The following is a 19618-nucleotide window of genomic DNA, read 5'->3' as shown; positions in this document are numbered from 1 at the left end:
CTCCGGTAGGACGAGTACAAGGCTGGGCGCGGAGTCCGACCTGCAGGTGAGCAATAAATTATTTTAAATAGATAAAAATTGTTTGTATGAAATTAGTACCATTAAAAAGTGTTTTTCAATATGAATCCAACGATACTAGTTACATATAACATAATCAAGATTTTATTGTAGTATAACTTTTTATGGTCAAAGTTTGTCTTGGAACGCGTGCGTCTTATTCCTTTAGACGGAGATAGTAGCAATTTCGTGGAACGAAATGGGCAAGCAAACATAGTACTACCGATAGATGAGAGTGTTTTTTCCTGATATGTGGGAGAATGACCTGCTTGGGGAAAAGACAAACACACGACTTTTTAGCATAAAATTACCACTTTTATGCTCATATTTTGGAAAACCACCATTTTTAAAAAGAAATTGCATAAATCTGCCACTATACAACAGATATTTTTCAATGTGCACTAGAACAAAGTTAATCTCGAATTGGCAGGCTTATGTAGTGATGAGGTGGCAAAATACTAAGCAATTTCGTAAGTTAAGAATATCTAAATATCTAAAATAAATTAAAAAATATTAAGAAAATGAAAAAAAAGTTCTCGACCCCGTGCGCCATGGCTGAGGCCTGGCTCAGCCGGCCAGCCGACCCGTCCTCCCAGTCTCGCCATCAAGGATGTGGATGTCGATGTGCCCTCCTCTCCAACTCCGGCTGCCGGATGATCGCCTCCCCATCCAACCGGCGTCCCTATCCTCGACAACCCACTCGACCTAGAGGCACCGCCGCTCACCTCCGTGGTCCATGTGGCTGCTGTCGCGAAAGGCTATGGGGCGGAGGGGATCCTGCTGACCGTCGAGATCCTCGCTCCTGTCGGGCCTGCACTAGGGGAGGACATGCCGCTTGACATGGGTATGCCTAATTGGGTTAAGGTTTGAGTCACCCTGGTGTGTATTGGAAAGAAGCCCATGATGATGGAAGCCAAAGCCCGCAAGATGAAGCTTGTCGGATAAGGAAAGGCCCACTACGGAGCCGACATATTTTTAGTTAGGCAAGTCACATATGTAAACCGACCCGAACTGAACTATGAGACCTAGCCTCTTATATAAAGGCTAGTAGGAGCCAAGCTGTAGATCATCAAATCTATGTTGTAAACCCTAGAGTTCTAGTTTACGGTGCTTTAGCCTCATAATCAATTTGTCGAATAAGTCTTGTTTGTCTGACCAATCGATGAAACCACCAACACACCACTTTTCTCGAAACCCTAAGTCCATATCCATGGACATTGTTGAGGTGACCCCTCGTCACCGCTGGCCAACCGCCGCTAGGGGAAGAGGCTTTCCTGTCAGCCGTCGAGTTGCCCGCTCCGATCACATGTGTTATGGGAGGACGGCCGTTGAGCTCCCCGCTTCGATAGGCCGCCGCCACGGACGGACCTGCGTCAGGGGCATGAGGTGATCTCCACTCCGGTCGGCCGCCGCCTTGGACTCACCAGAGGAGGAATGGGGACGGCACCGTTCCTAGCCATGGGGCGGTGCTCTGGCCAAGGCCGGTCTGACCTTTTATTTTTTTACATTTTTTAATTAGCTAACCAAGTCCCTTGTCCACATTAGCAGATTCATCAAGTTTTGTGCCACGTCATCCTTACATGTGGGCTCCACTTATCAGTAACGTTGTTAATCCTTGTTAATTTATGTGAAATTTTTGAGAAGTGGTAGTTTTCCGAAATTTGAGCACGAAAGTGGTAGTTTTATGCTAAGAACTCCCAAACGTACAGCCAGCCTCTTTGTTTCGTTTCCCCTGCCTTCTTCCGTGGAAAGCACCTAGAAATCCAAACAAAAAAGGCCCTTAGACAGGTGCACTTTGCTGCCTACTCGCAGTCTTCTACATCTATTTGTCACCCGTAATCTAAATACATCTTAAATCTAACATTTTGATTCGTATGAGCTGAGAACCGACAATCAAACTCTAGTCACCCCTGCCAAAATCTTGGTCAACCAAGCTTGAGTCGCCGATGCCAAAATCTTGGTAATCAAGCAACCAATCTGTCGTTCCATCCCACAGTAACTGCCCTGTAATGCTGCCGAACTCGTCATCTTTGCTGCTCGCAAAACTAAGCCATGGCTCATCGACGGGCAGCTCTTCCTCTAACAGCCACTTCGCCAATGGATCCTGGTTGTCACCGCTTGTGTTCCTGCTCGACTGTTCTGACAAATCCATGGGCATTGACACGCCTTCACAGCAGGGCTCCTTGTAATCCAGATGATTTCCTGTGTTGCTAGATTTGCATGATGTGGTTCGCGATGTAGTCCCTATTGGGCTATCCGCCTTGGTGTTTGCCAGAGGCTGGTGTGTGGCTGGGTCAATGCCCATCTTTAAGAGCTTCTTCTTGATGTGTGTGTTCCAGTGATTTTTTATCTCGTTGTCTGTTCTCCCAGGTAACTCGGCAGCAATCTTGGACCATCTGCACATAGGGATGCAAGACATTAGGAGGTAATTAAACTGGTATGGTAGTATCAAGTTGTTTGTGGACTTGCAGGCAAAACACCGAAAAAATTTAGAGCAACAAAACACTGAAAAATTACGCTTGTCAGCTATTTTCAATGGTTTTGGCAGCTTGCTGGAAGCTAGTAATCTAATGGTTCACCTATTTCAAACATTTTCACAATTTAGCCTCCTTTTCTTTGCAAAGTGAAATTTGAGATAGACATAAAGGACTAGCTTTAGAATGACCTAATGAAGTAATGGGTGTTGGTTTTATTACTTTTAAAGTGGTCTTCAGTTCACATACCTACATCTGGAGGCTACATAACACAATATTTACCTATTTTAGGTGCAATAATTACGGCGGAGATCTTAATTTAAGGGAAAAAAATTGAAAATTCAAGATAATCAAAAGGCAGGGAAACAACAAAGAGGATAAACAGTCCAACTCCCTCTATTTGTAAATACATGTTCTTTGAATATTGACACGATCTAAAGCATGTAATTTTTCCTTAACTTTTCATATGAATATCTTAGTACAAAATAGAAAATTATGGTAGTTTTAAACTATTTTTCATGAAAGATTATACTATTTTCACATAATAAATAGAATTTTTTCATATAAAATACCAGCCTACAAGGTTAAAGTTGGAGGCCCGCTTACTAAGACGCCATGTATTTTCGAACGGAGTTACTGTATTAGGAAAATAAATTTAGAGATTTTTTTCTCAATTCAAAAGAAATAAAGCAAATATGTTAATTCATATGTAACCTTGTTTAATGTGTGGAAGGGCTTATTTCTACATAAGATTGTCTTACGCTGAGAGCCGAGCCATCAGCCATGGAGGAGAATGGAGTTCTGAGGACGGATAATGATACCATGTGCACAACACTCTACAACTTATTCAGTTGGTTGGAATACTAATACTAGAGGCTTTGTGCATATTATGATTACTCTCAAACTAGTCAGAACACATATGTACAGCCGCAGGCTTTTCTTTTTTGATATACAATACAAAAATAGAAAGCAATCTATCACAGCAACAAATGTGCTACTCTGCGTCTTGCAATAACTAAGACGCCCACATGCATCAAACTGAGCTGTGGTCACAAACATACACACAAAACATTTATGAGTACAATATGCATGTAATATGCTAGAAAGTTTTGCTTTATACGTATATCCTGCATTTTTTCAATACTTCTACAGTTAATCATATAAATTTCCATAGCAATGCAGCAGATGGGTTGACATGCGAAATGCCGTGTAAGCATGCATGGATCTGTGCTATAATATTGTAGCATTATGATATGCCCATAAACACAGTTGTACCTGTTGCCGAGCTTTGCGTGGAGGTCGACAACGAGCTGCTCCTCATCAGCAGTGAGAAGACCACGCTTTAAGTCAGGGCGAAGATAGTTAGTCCACCGTAGCCGGCAGCTCTTGCCACAGCGCAGCAGCCCCGCCAGCTTAGGCACCGCTCGCCAGCAACATCGACCGTGTGTCAGGATGAAGCTGACAAGCTTATTGTCCTCCTCCGCGGTCCACGGCCCCCGCTTCACCCCCAGCTTGTCACAGCACGGCTGCCTCCCCATCTGCTACTTGCTGCAGACTTACACTGGTTAATCAATCCCTGGGTTAGAAGCCTACCAACAAACTTATATTGCCTTGTGTGAGCTACTAAACTCTTGCAGACAAGCATCAGACAAAATGGCTGTGACAGCTCCCTTGCAACTGCAATGGGTGTCAGTGCTTGCACATTTATAACCCAGCGTGTAGCATTTTCATGAATTTTGTATATAATGATAGCGACAGTGATTCAGTTAATATGTGATCAGGAAGCAAGAGCCTCCATCTGTGGTACAGTAAAACTTTGCAACATTTAAGTCCCTGTACAAAATAAAAGCAATAACATGCATATGTACTGCAGCATCATGATTTTCAGATTCAGGCATACTGTCAAAAATCTGAGACTAAGTTGATTCCTGCAAATTTGTGCAATTCAATACTACATGGCTTAATAGTATCTAAATTAATCAACTCAGTACATAGAGCAAGGCTCAATTCTTGGAGATGCAAGAATAGCATGATGTCCTAGCTACCAATTATTTTTTTCAGCACAACAACGGTTCGATTGCAGATAACTCTTAAAAGGTACGATTTTATCTGAAAATAACATCTTACCTTTTGCCTGTATGGCTGCTGTTGCTTCCATTTCCCACAGGGGCATACAGGTATGCTGCCTTATGCAACGATTCCATCAGCCACTTCATCACCAATAGTGCATATAGCTGACCAAACCATGGAGAACACTCTTACCTCATTACCTGCATATGTCTATAGCAAGCTGCATTTGTAACATCTTTGTATGAACCAAGATTATCATCTGAGCACAGGATGCACTGCACGTAGCATTTTAGGGAAATCAGGCATGGCCAATGTGTCCCAGTGGTGTAGTCTGCACGAAAACATTCAGTGTCTGTGCTCGCTGAGACTGTTATTTAAAATGCTGGGTTTTTGCGGTTCTGCCAGGTTCTCAGCACAGAAGAATTTAACTGAACGGTACACTTCTGCCATACGTACATTTGTATTAATCTTATATATATCGACATTTATGAGAGAAGGATCCACAAACACATAGCACCATACCAACCATCCCAGACATAATCTTGAACATGCAATTAGTCATGGGTTTCACACGACCAACCGGGGAGTTTTGTCCCCCTACAGTTGTAAGTCTATATCAAAGACAGTACAACAGATACACAAGTGACAGGATATAGGGAAACAGTGGTCACCGTCAGTAATTTTCAGGGTACTGTTCCACCAAACAATATAGTCATCCTGTAACAAAACTGTGTTTTTTTTTCAATAAGATGTGAAGCAAATGGGAACTACTAACAGTATAACCTAGTAAACACCTCAAATCCTAGTCACCAAATGAGAAGAAAACAAGCTGATGATATAATTTCTGTTCCGAAGTGACAGGAAGGACAGCTTACACGTCTATGGGTTTACTTTATACAACACAATCTGCCGACACGGAGAATGGCCTCGCGCTGTAACATGAAAACAACATCAATCCGGTGATACATATGATGTAATATTGCTATGATGAGCATAATCAATTTAACCGTAAATAGTATACCACGGAAAAGCACTAAACATTTCAATTACCGACAGTCAGGAATATCCAATTAAACTGCAAGGACTTGACACAATGTATCTGGACTTACCGAATCATAAACCCGATATAGTTACTGCTCATGCTACTGAGATGATTACCTTGAAAATGCCATTGACAGAGAATGTGTCTAGTCTTTCCATCACCGCCCTCCATCAGCTATATTTACTAAACAACCTGGATTAGGAACGTTCCAGCTAAAAAACCGTAAAGACGGATTCCTCAGTCACCATCATATCGCGCAAGCTTTAGCACAATTTCTTCCTGAAAAGGGCTGAAAAGAGAGGCTAGGCTTCTAGGAAATATTATACCTGTCAATTCAGCGAGAAATCGACTTGCTAAGGAATGTAGCCTATCTAGGAAATATTATACTTCATGTCAATTCAGGGAGTGAGGGCGAGATCAAAATTAAAACATGTCTAGGAAACGTAGAGTCTCTGACCTACTAAGCCGTCCAATATCGGTTGCTTCAATTGACAAATAATTACGGAGCAGTACAGCATTTGAAGAATCCAATCTAGCAAGGTTCCATTGCCATCCGCATCTTGACTTAATGATCACCCAAACAACATCAAACTACTACAGTATATGAGCTGGCATGTTCTTATCCTCAACTCTCAACTACTCAACAACAAACGTGCTAACTTATATGAGCACAGAAGTGCATGCTGGTGTTGCAGGAAATCGTCAGTGCCACCAGAAGGACTATGCTGAAAATAACAGCAGGTCATTCGTAATAGCAAGGCCCTAGGACTCACAAATCAGAATCAACTAATTTCCTCTTTGCTCGCAAAAATATAAATAAAAATAAAATTCGCAATGTGTGGCCATGAAACGAAAGGCGCAACGCACGCTAATGGGCAGCAGAATCTTAATTTGGTGGGTGATGGACGGAAGGGCCTCACCGCACATAGACTGGGCGGCTGCGCGTGGAGAAGAAGGGGGATCCGTCGAGGCGGCAGTGGCGGTGACGCGGACCTCGCACCCTTCGCCACCCAGTGCTGTACGGCTCCTCCTGGGAAGGGGGCAAAGGAAAGCATTGACAAGAGCGCTACGGCGAGGCTGACAAGGCTCCGGGCTCCGTAGCCCCCAGCCCCCATTGACGGCGATGGAACCGAGCGAAAAAGATGACAACGTCCAAAGAGGCGAAATTGTTCATTCTATTTTTTCCATTTTTTAAAGCAAAAACTGTTCATTCTAGAAACACAGTATAAAAGAAGCGCCAACGTACACCCGCATACACTCACCCCTATCCGAGCACCTCCGAAAGACTGAGCCCGTGGTTTGTATTTTGAAATTGACGAAGTTACCACATACGTCTCGCTGTGGACGGGAACGTCGCCCCTTCCACTGAATGAATATTTCACCTTTAGAATTTGAATTCTGGTGGGCTGGGGTACAACCACCATCCTAACCACCAACCTCAAATTGGTTCTCTATTCATTTTGATATAGTAGAAGAAGAATAACAAATCTCTGAGCATAGTGTAAAAAACTAGAGCAACGAGTAAACCTGGTTCACTGGTCAGACCACCGGTTCCTCCGATTCGATAGCGATAAAAAAACATTGTTTTCTAATTAAACTTTAAACATATACATAATATATTTTAATATGTAACCACAAAAAAGTGAGTGCAATTGGTATTTGGCGTCATTTGGTGCTATTTCTTCTTAGCTGGAGGTCACGAGTTTGATTCCTCTTGCGACATCTTTTTCCCCAGTTTTGTTGTTGTTTGGATCGTTGCCTTTTAAAAAACCGACGATGCTGCTTGTTCAAGTATTTTCCAGTCGAACCACCGAACCAATCCGGTTTTTTAAAGCTATGCCTATGGGGCCATCAACTCGATATATGCTTAGAGAAGTAAATAGGGTTTTGCTTAAGTATTAGTGCTTATTTTAGCAATTTCTTAAATATACCTTTATTATAGAAATAAGCATTGACGTTTAAAAAGAGCATGATTTATTTTTGTAAATACATATCTAAACACCTTGAGAATATCATTGTACAACCAAATACAAGCCCCAACCTATAAAATAGAGTAATTATTGATCAAAGCTTTGTCTTAACGGAATAAAACGTGTGTGTATTTATGTTGCATTATAAACAAAGTGACTTTTGATTCATGAATATCAGATCCAAATTCTTGCCAAAGAGAATAGAGGACTATTTCCCTGTAGTTTTCCTCTTTGCGTGCCCCTAGAGCATATTGGGCCGACACCAAAGGACCGAAATGTTTTTTTATTACTATTCTAAATGTTTTGTTTAATTATTTTATTTTCATATGGTAACACATGTCCATTTCCTTTGAGATACATGAACAATTTGTTAGTAGTCATGTAGATTTTTTGGTATATGAAAACTGTTCTCAACTACATGATATTGTCCAATTAATTATTTGTTCTTAATTTTTTTTGCATTACATATGTCATCATTTCTCATGACATATGAGAATAATTTTGTTTGAAAAAAATGTATGTGGTTATTTTTCCTATGTCCCATCGCTACGAAAATTGGTGATGTATATGAGGCGAACATTTTTCACTGAAGTTTTAGATATTGTTCCAAATGATAAAATAATAATATGTATAAATGTATTTTAACAAGTTTGCACTATCTGTACAAAAATGTTCATGCACACCAGAAGAAAATGTTCATGTGTGTCAAATAGTTTGTCCACGTTAACTTCAATTCTTGTTTCGGAAGAGAGAAAACATAAATAGAAGCAAAATTAATAGATAAATAAGTGAAAAAAATTAATATGATAAACAAAAATTAGCAAATAATAAGTTATTAAAATAGTTTAAGAGGAAAAGTGAAAGGAAGTAAGGCATACAAAAAAGGAAATGAAACAACGCAAAAAGGGAAACATGGTAAGAAAAATAAAATAAAAAAAATGAAAAACATGTTAGCGCATAATAGGGAAAAGATTCATGGGCCATTTGGTTGCTGTTAGATTATATGTGGGTTTAGTTTTGCTTGTGTCTCAAGCTAGGGTTAGCCGCTTTGGCCCCTATATATTCTCTGTAAAACCAAACGTATCAATCATCAATTTATGAGAGAAATCATATTCCTTCATGGTATCAGACACCGTCCGATCTAGGGTATGGCCCCTCCTCCCAAGCCGTCGCCGCCGCCCGGATACTTCGAGCGCCGCGACGCCCTTATCAATGACAAAGCCAAAGCTCTTGCCTCCCAACTCTCCACCTCCCTCGTGCTAGCCCCTCCTCCCTCTGCTCTCTCCTACACAGATACAATAGCTGATGTTACACCATTTATCCCAATTACACTAGATCTTGCTGCTCATAACTATTACCATTGGTGCCATTTATTTGAAGTTCATCTAGGGCGCTGCAATCTTCGCGGGCATGTCGATGGCTCCGTTCCGCCTCGTCCCGATGATCCGCAATGGGTCAAAGACGATCTCGCCATCATCCAGTGGATCTACACCCGCGTCTCCACCGAGATCCTCAACCTCGTCTTTCGCAGCGCCGCCACTGCTTCCGCTCTTTGGTCGGCTCTTCGGCAGCTCTTCCAGGACAACGTCGACGGCCGCGTCACCAGCCTCAACAACGAGCTCCGCAACACCGTCCAGGGCGACACCTCCATCGGCACTCTACGCCGGCACCTTAGTGCTATCGCCGACGAGCTTCGTGAACTCGGCGATCCCGTGTCCGATCGGCAGCTCATCAACATCCTCGTCGCCGGTCTCAGCAATGATTTCGACAAGCAGGCGTCCTTCATCCCCATGATGCGCCCACGCCCCACCTTCGCCGAGGTCCGCTCCTTGCTGCAACACGCCGACACCACCCAAACTCGTAAGGCGGCCCGTCCTCAGGCCTTCGTCGCCGCTCCTCGCCCGCCGCCTCAACCTCCTGCGCCAGTGCCACCACCTCCCGCGCCTACGCCGCAGCCCCCTCCTGGGTGGCGCCCAAGTCCCAACTACAGGGGCAAAAACCCCGTCTGGCGCCCTCCACGCCCGCCGCCGCCATCTGCGCCCGTCTACAGCACGCCGCTAGCGCCCGTCTACAGCGCCCCACCTCCCCCGGCTCCTTCAGGGTGGCGTCCCACGCAGGATCCATGGACAGGCATGGTCCAAGCCTGGTCGATGCCATGGACAGCTCCCGCCTCGGCCGGCACTCCGCCGGCATACTTGGGTGGCTGGACACCCGGCATGCGCCCTCAACCGGCTCTCCAGGGCTGCTCACACCACGGCCTCCTCCGCAGGCGTACTATGCTTCTCCGCCACCCATGTACGATGCGCCCTCATCGTCACTTTATGCCAATCCGTATGGTGCCGAACCGCCCTCCCCCTACACCAACCCGGGAGGCGGCCTCGCTCCGTACTCGCCTGCCAACCATGCCCCTCACGTCATCATCGTCGACTGCACCACCTCTCCTTCCTACTCCAACGCCAACCTGGGATCAAGCCGCCTTTCTACATGCCATGAACAATTTTGCTGCTCAAGGGAACTCAGGTACAGACTGGATTTTGGACTCTGGTGCATCTAGTCACATGTTTTCATCACATAATATGTTGTCAAATTGCACTTCGACACCTTTTTCATCCATTACATTAGGCGATGGTTCCACTATTCCAATTTATTGTGTCGGTCACACAAATATTCCATCACCCACCAAACCTCTCCTCCTCCGCGATGTCCTAGTAGCACCAGCTCTTATCAAAAACCTAATCTCCGTTCGACAATTCACTCGTGATAATCTTGTCTCCGTTGAATTTGACTATTTTGGTTTATCTGTGAAGGATTACCTGACCAAGGCGGAGATCGCTCGATTCAATAGTTCCGGAGACCTCTACACCATTCATGGCACCTCCACCGCCGCCCAACCCTCTTCCATGCTCGCCTCGGTGGAGCTTTGGCACCAGCGTTTAGGACATCCCAACACCGCCACCATGTCATCGCTCCTTAGTGATTTTTCTATCCCATGTAATAAAGACACTCATGAGTCTTCAACTTGTGAATCGTGTCAACAAGGCAAACATGTCCGCCTCCCCTTTAGCTCCTCCACCTCCTTTAGTACTTTCCCATTCGAATTGCTACATTGTGATATTTGGACATCTCCACATAAAAGTATTTCAGGTTTTAAGTATTATCTCGTTATTTTAGATGACTTCACTCATTATACATGGACCTTTCCTCTCCGAAATAAATCTGATGTTCACACCCTTTTTCTAAACTTTCAACGATATGTAACCACACACTTTTTCCTCCCCATCCGTTTCATCCAATGTGACAATGGCCGTGAATTTAATAACTTTAGCAATAGAGAATTCTTTCTCAATCACGGCATTCTTTTCCGTTTTTCATGTCCATACACATCTCCCCAAAACGGAAAAGCTGAACGGTCCCTTCGCACTATCAATGACATTATCCGCACTCTCCTAATACACTCCTCCCTACCACCACAATTTTGGGCTGAAGCACTTCGAACAGCCACCCATCTTTTAAACATACGACCCTCTAAAGCCAACCCAAATACTACACCATTCTTCTCCCTTTTTCTCTCTCACCCAAACTACTCTGACCTTCGAGTCTTTGGCTGCCTTTGCTTTCCCAATTCCTACGCCACTTCTCCACATAAATTAGCTCCTCGCTCGGTGGCCTGCGTTTTCCTCGGTTACTCCGATGAACACAAAGGTTATCGATGTCTAGATATGCTTTCGGGACAAATCCACATCTCTCGCCACGTCACCTTCGTAGAACACGTTTTTCCCTATGTGACTCGCACACAACCTACTTCCCCCACACCAAACCCACCATCTCATCGTCCCACCTTAACACCGTTTCACCTCACATCTCTTCCAAACCCTGCCCCGACAGCTCCTTCTCCCACAACCCCTGCCCCGGCAGGCACCTCAACTCCCCCTCCTTCACTGCCATGCCCACCCTCCCCTCCTACGCCCGCCTTCTCCGCTGCGCCGGGCACCTCCGCTCTACAACCCTCTGATATACAACACACACAGCCCCCTCCGCCTCACGCCGTTCCTACAACTCAACCCCAAAACGCCCACGGTATGCGCACGCGTGCCAAATCGGGTTTCCGTCTACTGATGACCCACAAGTATAGGGGGTGTATCGTAGTATCTTCGATAAGTAAGAATGTCGATCCCAACGAGGAGCAGAAGGTGTTGACAAGCAGTTTCGATGAAGGATTCACTGTAAATGCTCACAGACAAGTATTCAAGGGGTTTTGATATACCAGATAAATAAAGTACGAGTAAGTAAATTGCGAGAGAAATAATTGCAGCGAGTGGCCCAATCCTTTTTAGCACAAAGGACAAGCCGGTTTGTTTACTTATAATGACCAAACGTTCTTGAGGACACACGGGGATTTTAGTCTAGTGCTTTCGCTACATACGACCTAATTAATCTTCATTGTTTTGATAAGTGTTGTGTGGGTGAACCTATGCTAATGCACCGCCCTTCCTAGGACTAATACATACTTGTGATTATACCCCTTGCAAGCATCCGCAACTACAAGAAAGTAATTAAGATAAATCTAACCACAGCCTTAAACTGCGAGATCTCGCGATCCCTCTTGCATCGATATACCAACGGGGGCTCAGGTTTCTGTCACTCCGGCAACCCCGCAATTAGCAACCGAATACAAGATGCACTCCCCTAGGCCCATAAATGGTGAAGTATCGTGTAGTCGACGTTTGATACGTCTCCAACGTATCGATAATTTTTTATGTTCCATGCTACTTTATTGATGATACCTACATGTTTTATGCACATTATATGTCATATTTACGCATTTTCTGGAACTAACCTATTAACAAGATGCCGAAGAGCCAGTTGCTATTTTCTGCTGTTTTTAGTTTCAGAAATCCTAGTAACGAAATATTCTCGGAATTGGACGAAATCACCGCCCAGGGTCCTATTTTTGCACGAAGCTTCCAGAAGACCGAAAGGGATAAGAAGTGGGGCGACGAGGCGCCGCCACCATAGGGCCGTGCGGCCAGAGGGGGGCCCGCGCCGCCCTATGGTGTGGGCCCCTCGTCAGCCCCCCTGACCTACCCTTCCGCCTACAAATAGCCTCTGTCGCGAAACCCCCAGTACCGAGAGCCACGATATGGAAAACCTTACTGAGACGCCGCCGCCGCGAATCCCATCTCGGGGGATTCAGGAGATCGCCTCCGGCACCCTGCCGGAGAGGGGATTCATCTCCCGGAGGACTCTACACCGCCATGGTCGCTGATACGTCTCCAACGTATCGATAATTTCTTATGTTCCATGCTACTTTATTGATGATACCTACATGTTTTATGCACATTATATGTCATATTTATGCATTTTACGGAACTAACCTATTAACAAGATGCCGAAGAGCCGATTCTTTGTTTTACTGCTTGTTTTTGGTTTCGAAATCCTAGTAAGGAAATATTCTCGGAATTGGACGAAACTTTCGCCCGGGGTCCTATTTTTGCACGAAGCTTCCGGAAGACCGAAGAGATAACGAAGTGGGGCCACGAGGCAGCCGGGGGCTAGGGCGGCGCGGCCCGAGGCCCCGGCCGCGCCGGCCTACCCCCGGGCCCCTCGTGTGGCCCCCGCGTTGCCCTTCCGCCTACTTAAAGTCTCCGTCGCAAAACCCCCGGTACCGAGAGCCACGATACGGAAAAACTTCCGGAGACGCCGCCGCCGCGAATCCCATCTCGGGGATTCGGGAGATCGCCTCCGGCACCTCGCCGGAGATGGGATTCATCTCCCGGAGGACTCTACACCGCCATGGTCGCCTCCGGAGTGATGAGTGAGTAGTTCACCCCTGGACCATGGGTCCATAGCGAGTAGCTAGATGGTCGTCTTCTCCTTGTTGTGCTTCATTGTTGGATCTTGTGAGCTGCCTAACATGATCAAGATCATCTATATGTAATTCTATATGTTGTGTTTGTCGGGATCCGATGGATAGAGAGTACTATGATTATGGTGATTATCAATCTATTGTTTATGTGTTGTTTATGATCTTGCATGCTCTCCGTTATTAGTAGAGGCTCTGGCCAAGTTTGTACTCTTAACTCCAAGAGGGAGTATTTATGCTCGATAGTGGGTTCATGCCTCCATTAAATGCGGGACGAGTGACGGAAAGTTCTAAGGTTGTGGATGTCTTGTTGCCACTAGGAATAAAACATTGATTCTATGTCTAAGGATGTAGTTGTCGATTACATTACGCACCATACTTTAATGCAATTGTACTGTTGCTTAGCAACTTAATACCGAATGGGGTTCGGATGATAACTCTGAAGGTGGACTTTTTAGGCATAGATGCGGTTGGATGGCGGTCTATGTACTTTGTCGTAATGCCCGGATTAAATCTCACTATATTTATCATATCATGTATATGCATTGTTATGCCTTTCTCTATTTGTCAATTGCCCGACTGTAATTTGTTCACCCAACATGCTTTTATCTTATGGGAGAGACACCTCTAGTGAACTGTGGACCCCGGTCCTATTCTTTACATAGCATACAATCTACTGCAATACTTGTTTACATTTTTCTTTGCAAACATCTTCCACTCGATACGTTTAATCCTTTGTTACAGCAAGCCGGTGAGATTGACAACCTCACTGTTTCGTTGGGACAAAGTACTTTGGTTGTGTTGTGCAGGTTCCACGTTGGCGCCGGAATCCCAGTTGTTGCGCCGCATCACATTTCGCGACCATCAACCTTCAACGTGCTTCTTGGCTCCTACTGGTTCGATTAAACCTTGGTTTCATACGAGGGAAACTTGCTTCTATACGCATCATACCTTCCTCTTGGGGTTCCCAACGGACGTGTACATCTACGCGTATCAAGCATAAATTTACGGCGCCGTTGTCGGGGAGATCAAGACACGCTGCAAGGGGAGTCTCCACTTCTCAATCTCTTTACTTTGTTTTTGTCTTGCTTTATTTTATTTACTACTTTGTTTGCTGCACTAAATCAAAATACAAAAAAATTAGTTGCTAGTTTTACTTTATTTATTGTCTTGCTCTCTATATCAAAAACACACAAAAAATTAGTTACTTGCATTTACTTTATTTGCCTAGTTTACTTTATTACTGTTATCATGAGTAATCCTGAAGTTGAAGTTCGTTCTTTTAAGCAACAAGGTGGAGAAAGTTTTAAAGATGCTTGGTATAGAATTAGTAATGCTCATCAAAGGTGCATTAAGAAACACTCCACCACCATCCTTCTTAGGAACTTCTATGTTGGTTTATCTAGTTGGAATAGATATGTTCTTGATACTCTTTCGGGAGGTAATTTCCTAGGTACTCCCGCTTTAGAAGCTAGTTGCATCATTGAGAGTCTAGTTGGAATACCACCTGTTAATGAAGTTAAAATTGAAATCTCTCTTGAAGATGTTATGAAAAATTGGAAACCATAGAGAAAAAAATTTCAAGTGTTGAAACTAAATTGGGAATGTTATTTGACAAAACTTATGAACTTGATAAATCCTTAGGAGGAATTGATGAAAGAATTAGTGTCCTAGGAACTTGTGTTGTCCATGATAATCAAACCAATAGGATTGATGAACTTGAAAAAGCTATGGGAACCTTGGGTTCAACCTTTTCTTCTCTCAAGTATAATGAGAAAGCTTATGTGGGTAAAGAGCAAAAATTCATGTACGCTTCTAAAGTTCCTAAACAAAAGAATTACTATAGGCCTAAAATTGCTAAAACCCCTAGCACCACCATAGAAAATTTAGATAATGGAGCACCTAAAGTACCCTCTGCAACAAGTTGTGTTTGCATGAAAAATAATAATGTTGATGCTTTATCTCTCGATGTTACTTGATTTGCACTTTCTGCGCCTAGCTGAAAGGCGTTAAAGAAAAGCGCTTATGGGAGACAACCCATGTTTTTACCTACAGCAATTTTTTGTTTTGTTGAGTCTTGGAAGTTGTTTACTACTGTAGCAACCTCTCCTTATCATGTTTTTGTGCCAAGTAAAGTTTCTATGTCAAAGTTGATGTTATATTTGGGATCGCTGCGCAGAAACAGCATTGCTGTCTGTCACTAATCTGGGCACAGTTCTCTGTAGAAAATTCGAAAAAATCTGCCAATTTACGAGCGTGATCCTCAGATATGTACGCAACTTTCATTAGTTTTGAGTTTTTCCATTTGAGCAAGTCTGGTGCCAGCTTTAAATTCGTCTTTACGGACTGTTCTGTTTTTGACAGATTCTGCCTTTTATTTCGCATTGCCTCTTTTGCTATGTTGGATTTATTTCTTTGATCCATTAATGTCCAGTAGCATTATGCAATGTCCAGAAGTGAAAATGATTGTGTCACCTCTGAATGAGTGAAGTATTAATTATGCACTAACCCTCTAATGAGTTTGCTTGAAGTTTGGTGTGAAGGAAGTTTTCAAGGGTCAAGAGAGGAGAATGATATACTATGATCAAGAGGAGTGAAAGCTCTAAGCTTGGGGATGCCCCCGTGGTTCACCCCTGCATATTTTAAGAAGACTCAAGCGTCTAAGCTTGGGGATGCCCAAGGCATCCCCTTCTTCATCGACAACATCATCGGGTTCCTCCCCGAAACTATATTTTTATTCGATCACATCTTGTGTTCTTTACTTGGAGCGTCGGTTTGTTTTTGTTTTTGTTTTGTTTGAATAAAATGGATCCTAGCATTCACTTTGTGGGAGAGAGACACGCTCCGCTGTTGCATATGGACACATGTGTCCTTAGGCTTTACTCATAATGTCCAAGGCGAAGTTTCTCCTTCGTTAAATTGTTATATGATTGGAATTGGAAAATGCTACATGTAGTAATTCTAAAATGTCTTGGATAATGTGATACTTGGCAATTGTTGTGCTCATGTTTAAGCTCTTGCATCATATGCTTTGCACCCATTAATGAAGAAATACATAGAGCTTGCTAAAATTTGATTTGCATATTTGGTCTCTCTAAGGTCTAGATAATATCTAGTATTGAGTTTTGAACAACAAGGAAGACGGTGTAGAGTCTTATAATGTTTACAATATGTCTTTTATGTGAGTTTTGCTGCACTTGTTCATCCTTGAGTTTGCTTCAAATAACCTTGCTAGCCTAAACCTTGTATCGAGAGGGAATACTTCTCATGCATCCAAAATTCTTGAGCCAACCACTATGCCATTTGTGTCCACCATACCTACCTACTACATGGTATTTCTCCGCCATTCCAAAGTAAATTGCTTGAGTGCTACCTTTAAAATTCCATCATTCACCTTTGCAATATATAGCTCATGGGACAAAATAGCCTTAAAAACTATCGTAGTATTGAATATGTACTTATGCACTTTATATTTTATTAAGTTGCTTGTTGTGCGATAACCATGCTTACGGGAACGCCATCAACTATTGTTGAATATCATGTGAGTTGCTATGCATGTCCGTCTTGTCTGAAGGATCTATCATTTTAGTGGTTGGAGCATGCAAAATTGTTAGAGAAGAACATTGGGCCGCTAACTAAAGCCATTAATCATGGTGGAAGTTTCAGTTTTGGACATATATCCTCAATCTCATATGAGAATAATAATTATTGCTACATGCTTATGCATTACAGAGGAGTCCATTATCTGTTGTCCATGTTGTCCCGGTATGGATGTCTAAGTTGAGAATAATCAAAAGCGAGAAATCCAAAATGCGAGCTTTCTCCTTAGACCTTTGTACAGGCGGCATGGAGGTACCCCTTTGTGACACTTGGTTGAAACATGGCATGCGAAGATCCGGTAGTCCAAGCTAAGTAGGACGAGGTGCGGGCACTATTAGTATACTATGCATGAGGCTTGCAACTTGTAAGATATAATTTACATAACTCATATGCTTTATTACTACCATTGACAAAATTGTTTCATGTTTTCAAAATAAAAGCTCTAGCACAAATACAGCAATCGATGCTTTCCTCTTGAAGGACCTTTCTTTTACTTTTATTGTTGAGTCAGTTTACCTATCTCCTTCCACCTTAAGAAGCAAACACTTGTGTGAGCTGTGCATTGATTCCTACATACTTGCATATTGCACTTGTTATATTACTTTATGTTGACAATATCCATGAGATATACATGTTATAAGTTGAAAGCAACCGCTGAAACTTAATCTTCCTTTGTGTTGCTTCAACACCTTTACTTTGATTTATTGCTTTATGAGTTAACTCTTATGCAAGACTTATTGATGCTTGTCTTGAAGTACTATTCATGAAAAGTCTTTGCTATATGATTCACTTGTTTACTCATGTCATTACTTTTGTTTTGATCGCTGCATTCATTACATATGTTTACAAATAGTATGATCAAGATTATGATGGCATGTCACTTCAGAAATTATCTTTGTTATCGTTTTACACGCTTCGGGACGAGCGAGAACTAAGCTTGGGGATGCCGATACGTCTCCAACGTATCGATAATTTCTTATGTTCCATGCTACTTTATTGATGATACCTACATGTTTTATGCACATTATATGTCATATTTATGCATTTTACGGAACTAACCTATTAACAAGATGCCGAAGAGCCGAGTTGTTGTTTTATCGCTGTTTTTGGTTTCAGAAATCCTAGTAAGGAAATATTCTCGGAATTGGACGAAACTTTCGCCCAGGGTCCTATTTTTGCACGAAGCTTCCAGAAGACCGAAGAGATAATGAAGTGGGGCCACAAGGCAGCCAGGGGCTAGGTCGGCGCGGCCCAGGCCCTGGCCGCGCCGGCCTACCCCCTGGGCCCCTCGTGTGGCCCCCCGCGTTGCCCTTCCGCCTACTTAAAGTCTCCGTCGCGAAACCCCCGGTACGCGAGAGCCACGATACGGAAAACCTTCCGGAGACGCCGCCGCCGCGAATCCCATCTCGGGGGATTCGAGGAGATCGCCTCCGGCACCCTGCCGGAGAGGGGATTCATCTCCCGGGAGGACTCTACACCGCCATGGTCGCCTCCGGAGTGATGAGTGAGTAGTTCACCCCTGGACCATGGGTCCATAGCCGTAGCTAGATGGTCGTCTTCTCCTTGTTGTGCTTCATTGTTGGATCTTGTGAGCTGCCTAACATGATCAAGATCATCTATATGTAATTCTATATGTTGTGTTTGTCGGGATCCGATGGATAGAGAGTACTATGATTATGGTGATTATCAATCTATTGTTTATGTGTTGTTTATGATCTTGCATGCTCTCCGTTATTAGTAGAGGCTCTGGCCAAGTTTGTACTCTTAACTCCAAGAGGGAGTATTTATGCTCGATAGTGGGTTCATGCCTCCATTAAATGCAGGACGAGTGACAGAAAGTTCTAAGGTTGTGGATGTGATGTAGCCACTAGGGATAAAACATTGATTCTATGTCTAAGGATGTAGTTGTCGATTACATTACGCACCATACTTAATGCAATTGTCTGTTGCTTAGCAACTTAATGCCGAATGGGGTTCGGATGATAACCTCGAAGGTGGACTTTTTAGGCATAGATGCGGTTGGATGGCGGTCTATGTACTTTGTCGTAATGCCCGGATTAAATCTCACTATATTTATCATATCATGTATATGCATTGTTATGCCTTTCTCTATTTGTCAATTGCCCATTGTAATTTGTTCACCCAACATGCTTTTATCTTATGGGAGAGACACCTCTAGTGAACTGTGGACCCCGGTCCTATTCTTTACATAGCATACAATCTACTGCAATACTTGTTTACTGTTTTCTTTGCAAACATCTTCCACTCGATACGTTTAATCCTTTGTTACAGCAAGCCGGTGAGATTGACAACCTCACTGTTTCGTTGGGACAAAGTACTTTGGTTGTGTTGTGCAGGTTCCACGTTGGCGCCGGAATCCCTGTTGTTGTGCCGCATCACATTTCGCGACCATGAACCTTCAACGTGCTTCTTGGCTCCTACTGGTTCGATTAAACCTTGGTTTCATACTGAGGGAAACTTGCTTCTATACGCATCATACCTTCCTCTTGGGGTTCCCAACGGACGTGTACATCTACGCGTA

At 43.5% G+C, this 19618-nt stretch overlaps 1 protein-coding gene across 1 annotated transcript; it reads right to left on the bottom strand.

Annotated features, from left to right (window-relative positions):
- Window positions 1-1957: 1957 nt before the first annotated feature.
- On the bottom strand, window positions 1958-4069 carry LOC124650623 (MYB-like transcription factor ODO1). Its single transcript, XM_047190142.1, has 2 exons — window positions 3807-4069; window positions 1958-2453 (listed from the first exon to the last, which is right to left on the bottom strand). Exons 1-2 carry the CDS (start codon window positions 4067-4069, stop codon window positions 1958-1960), a joined length of 759 nt encoding a protein of 252 aa, XP_047046098.1.
- Window positions 4070-19618: the final 15549 nt, after the last annotated feature.

This window comes from Lolium rigidum, chromosome 1, assembly GCF_022539505.1.
Source record: "Lolium rigidum isolate FL_2022 chromosome 1, APGP_CSIRO_Lrig_0.1, whole genome shotgun sequence".
NCBI lineage: Eukaryota > Viridiplantae > Streptophyta > Magnoliopsida > Poales > Poaceae > Lolium > Lolium rigidum.
The sequence above is the reverse complement of the archived record's forward strand: the minus strand, read 5'-3'. Positions and strand labels throughout refer to the sequence as shown.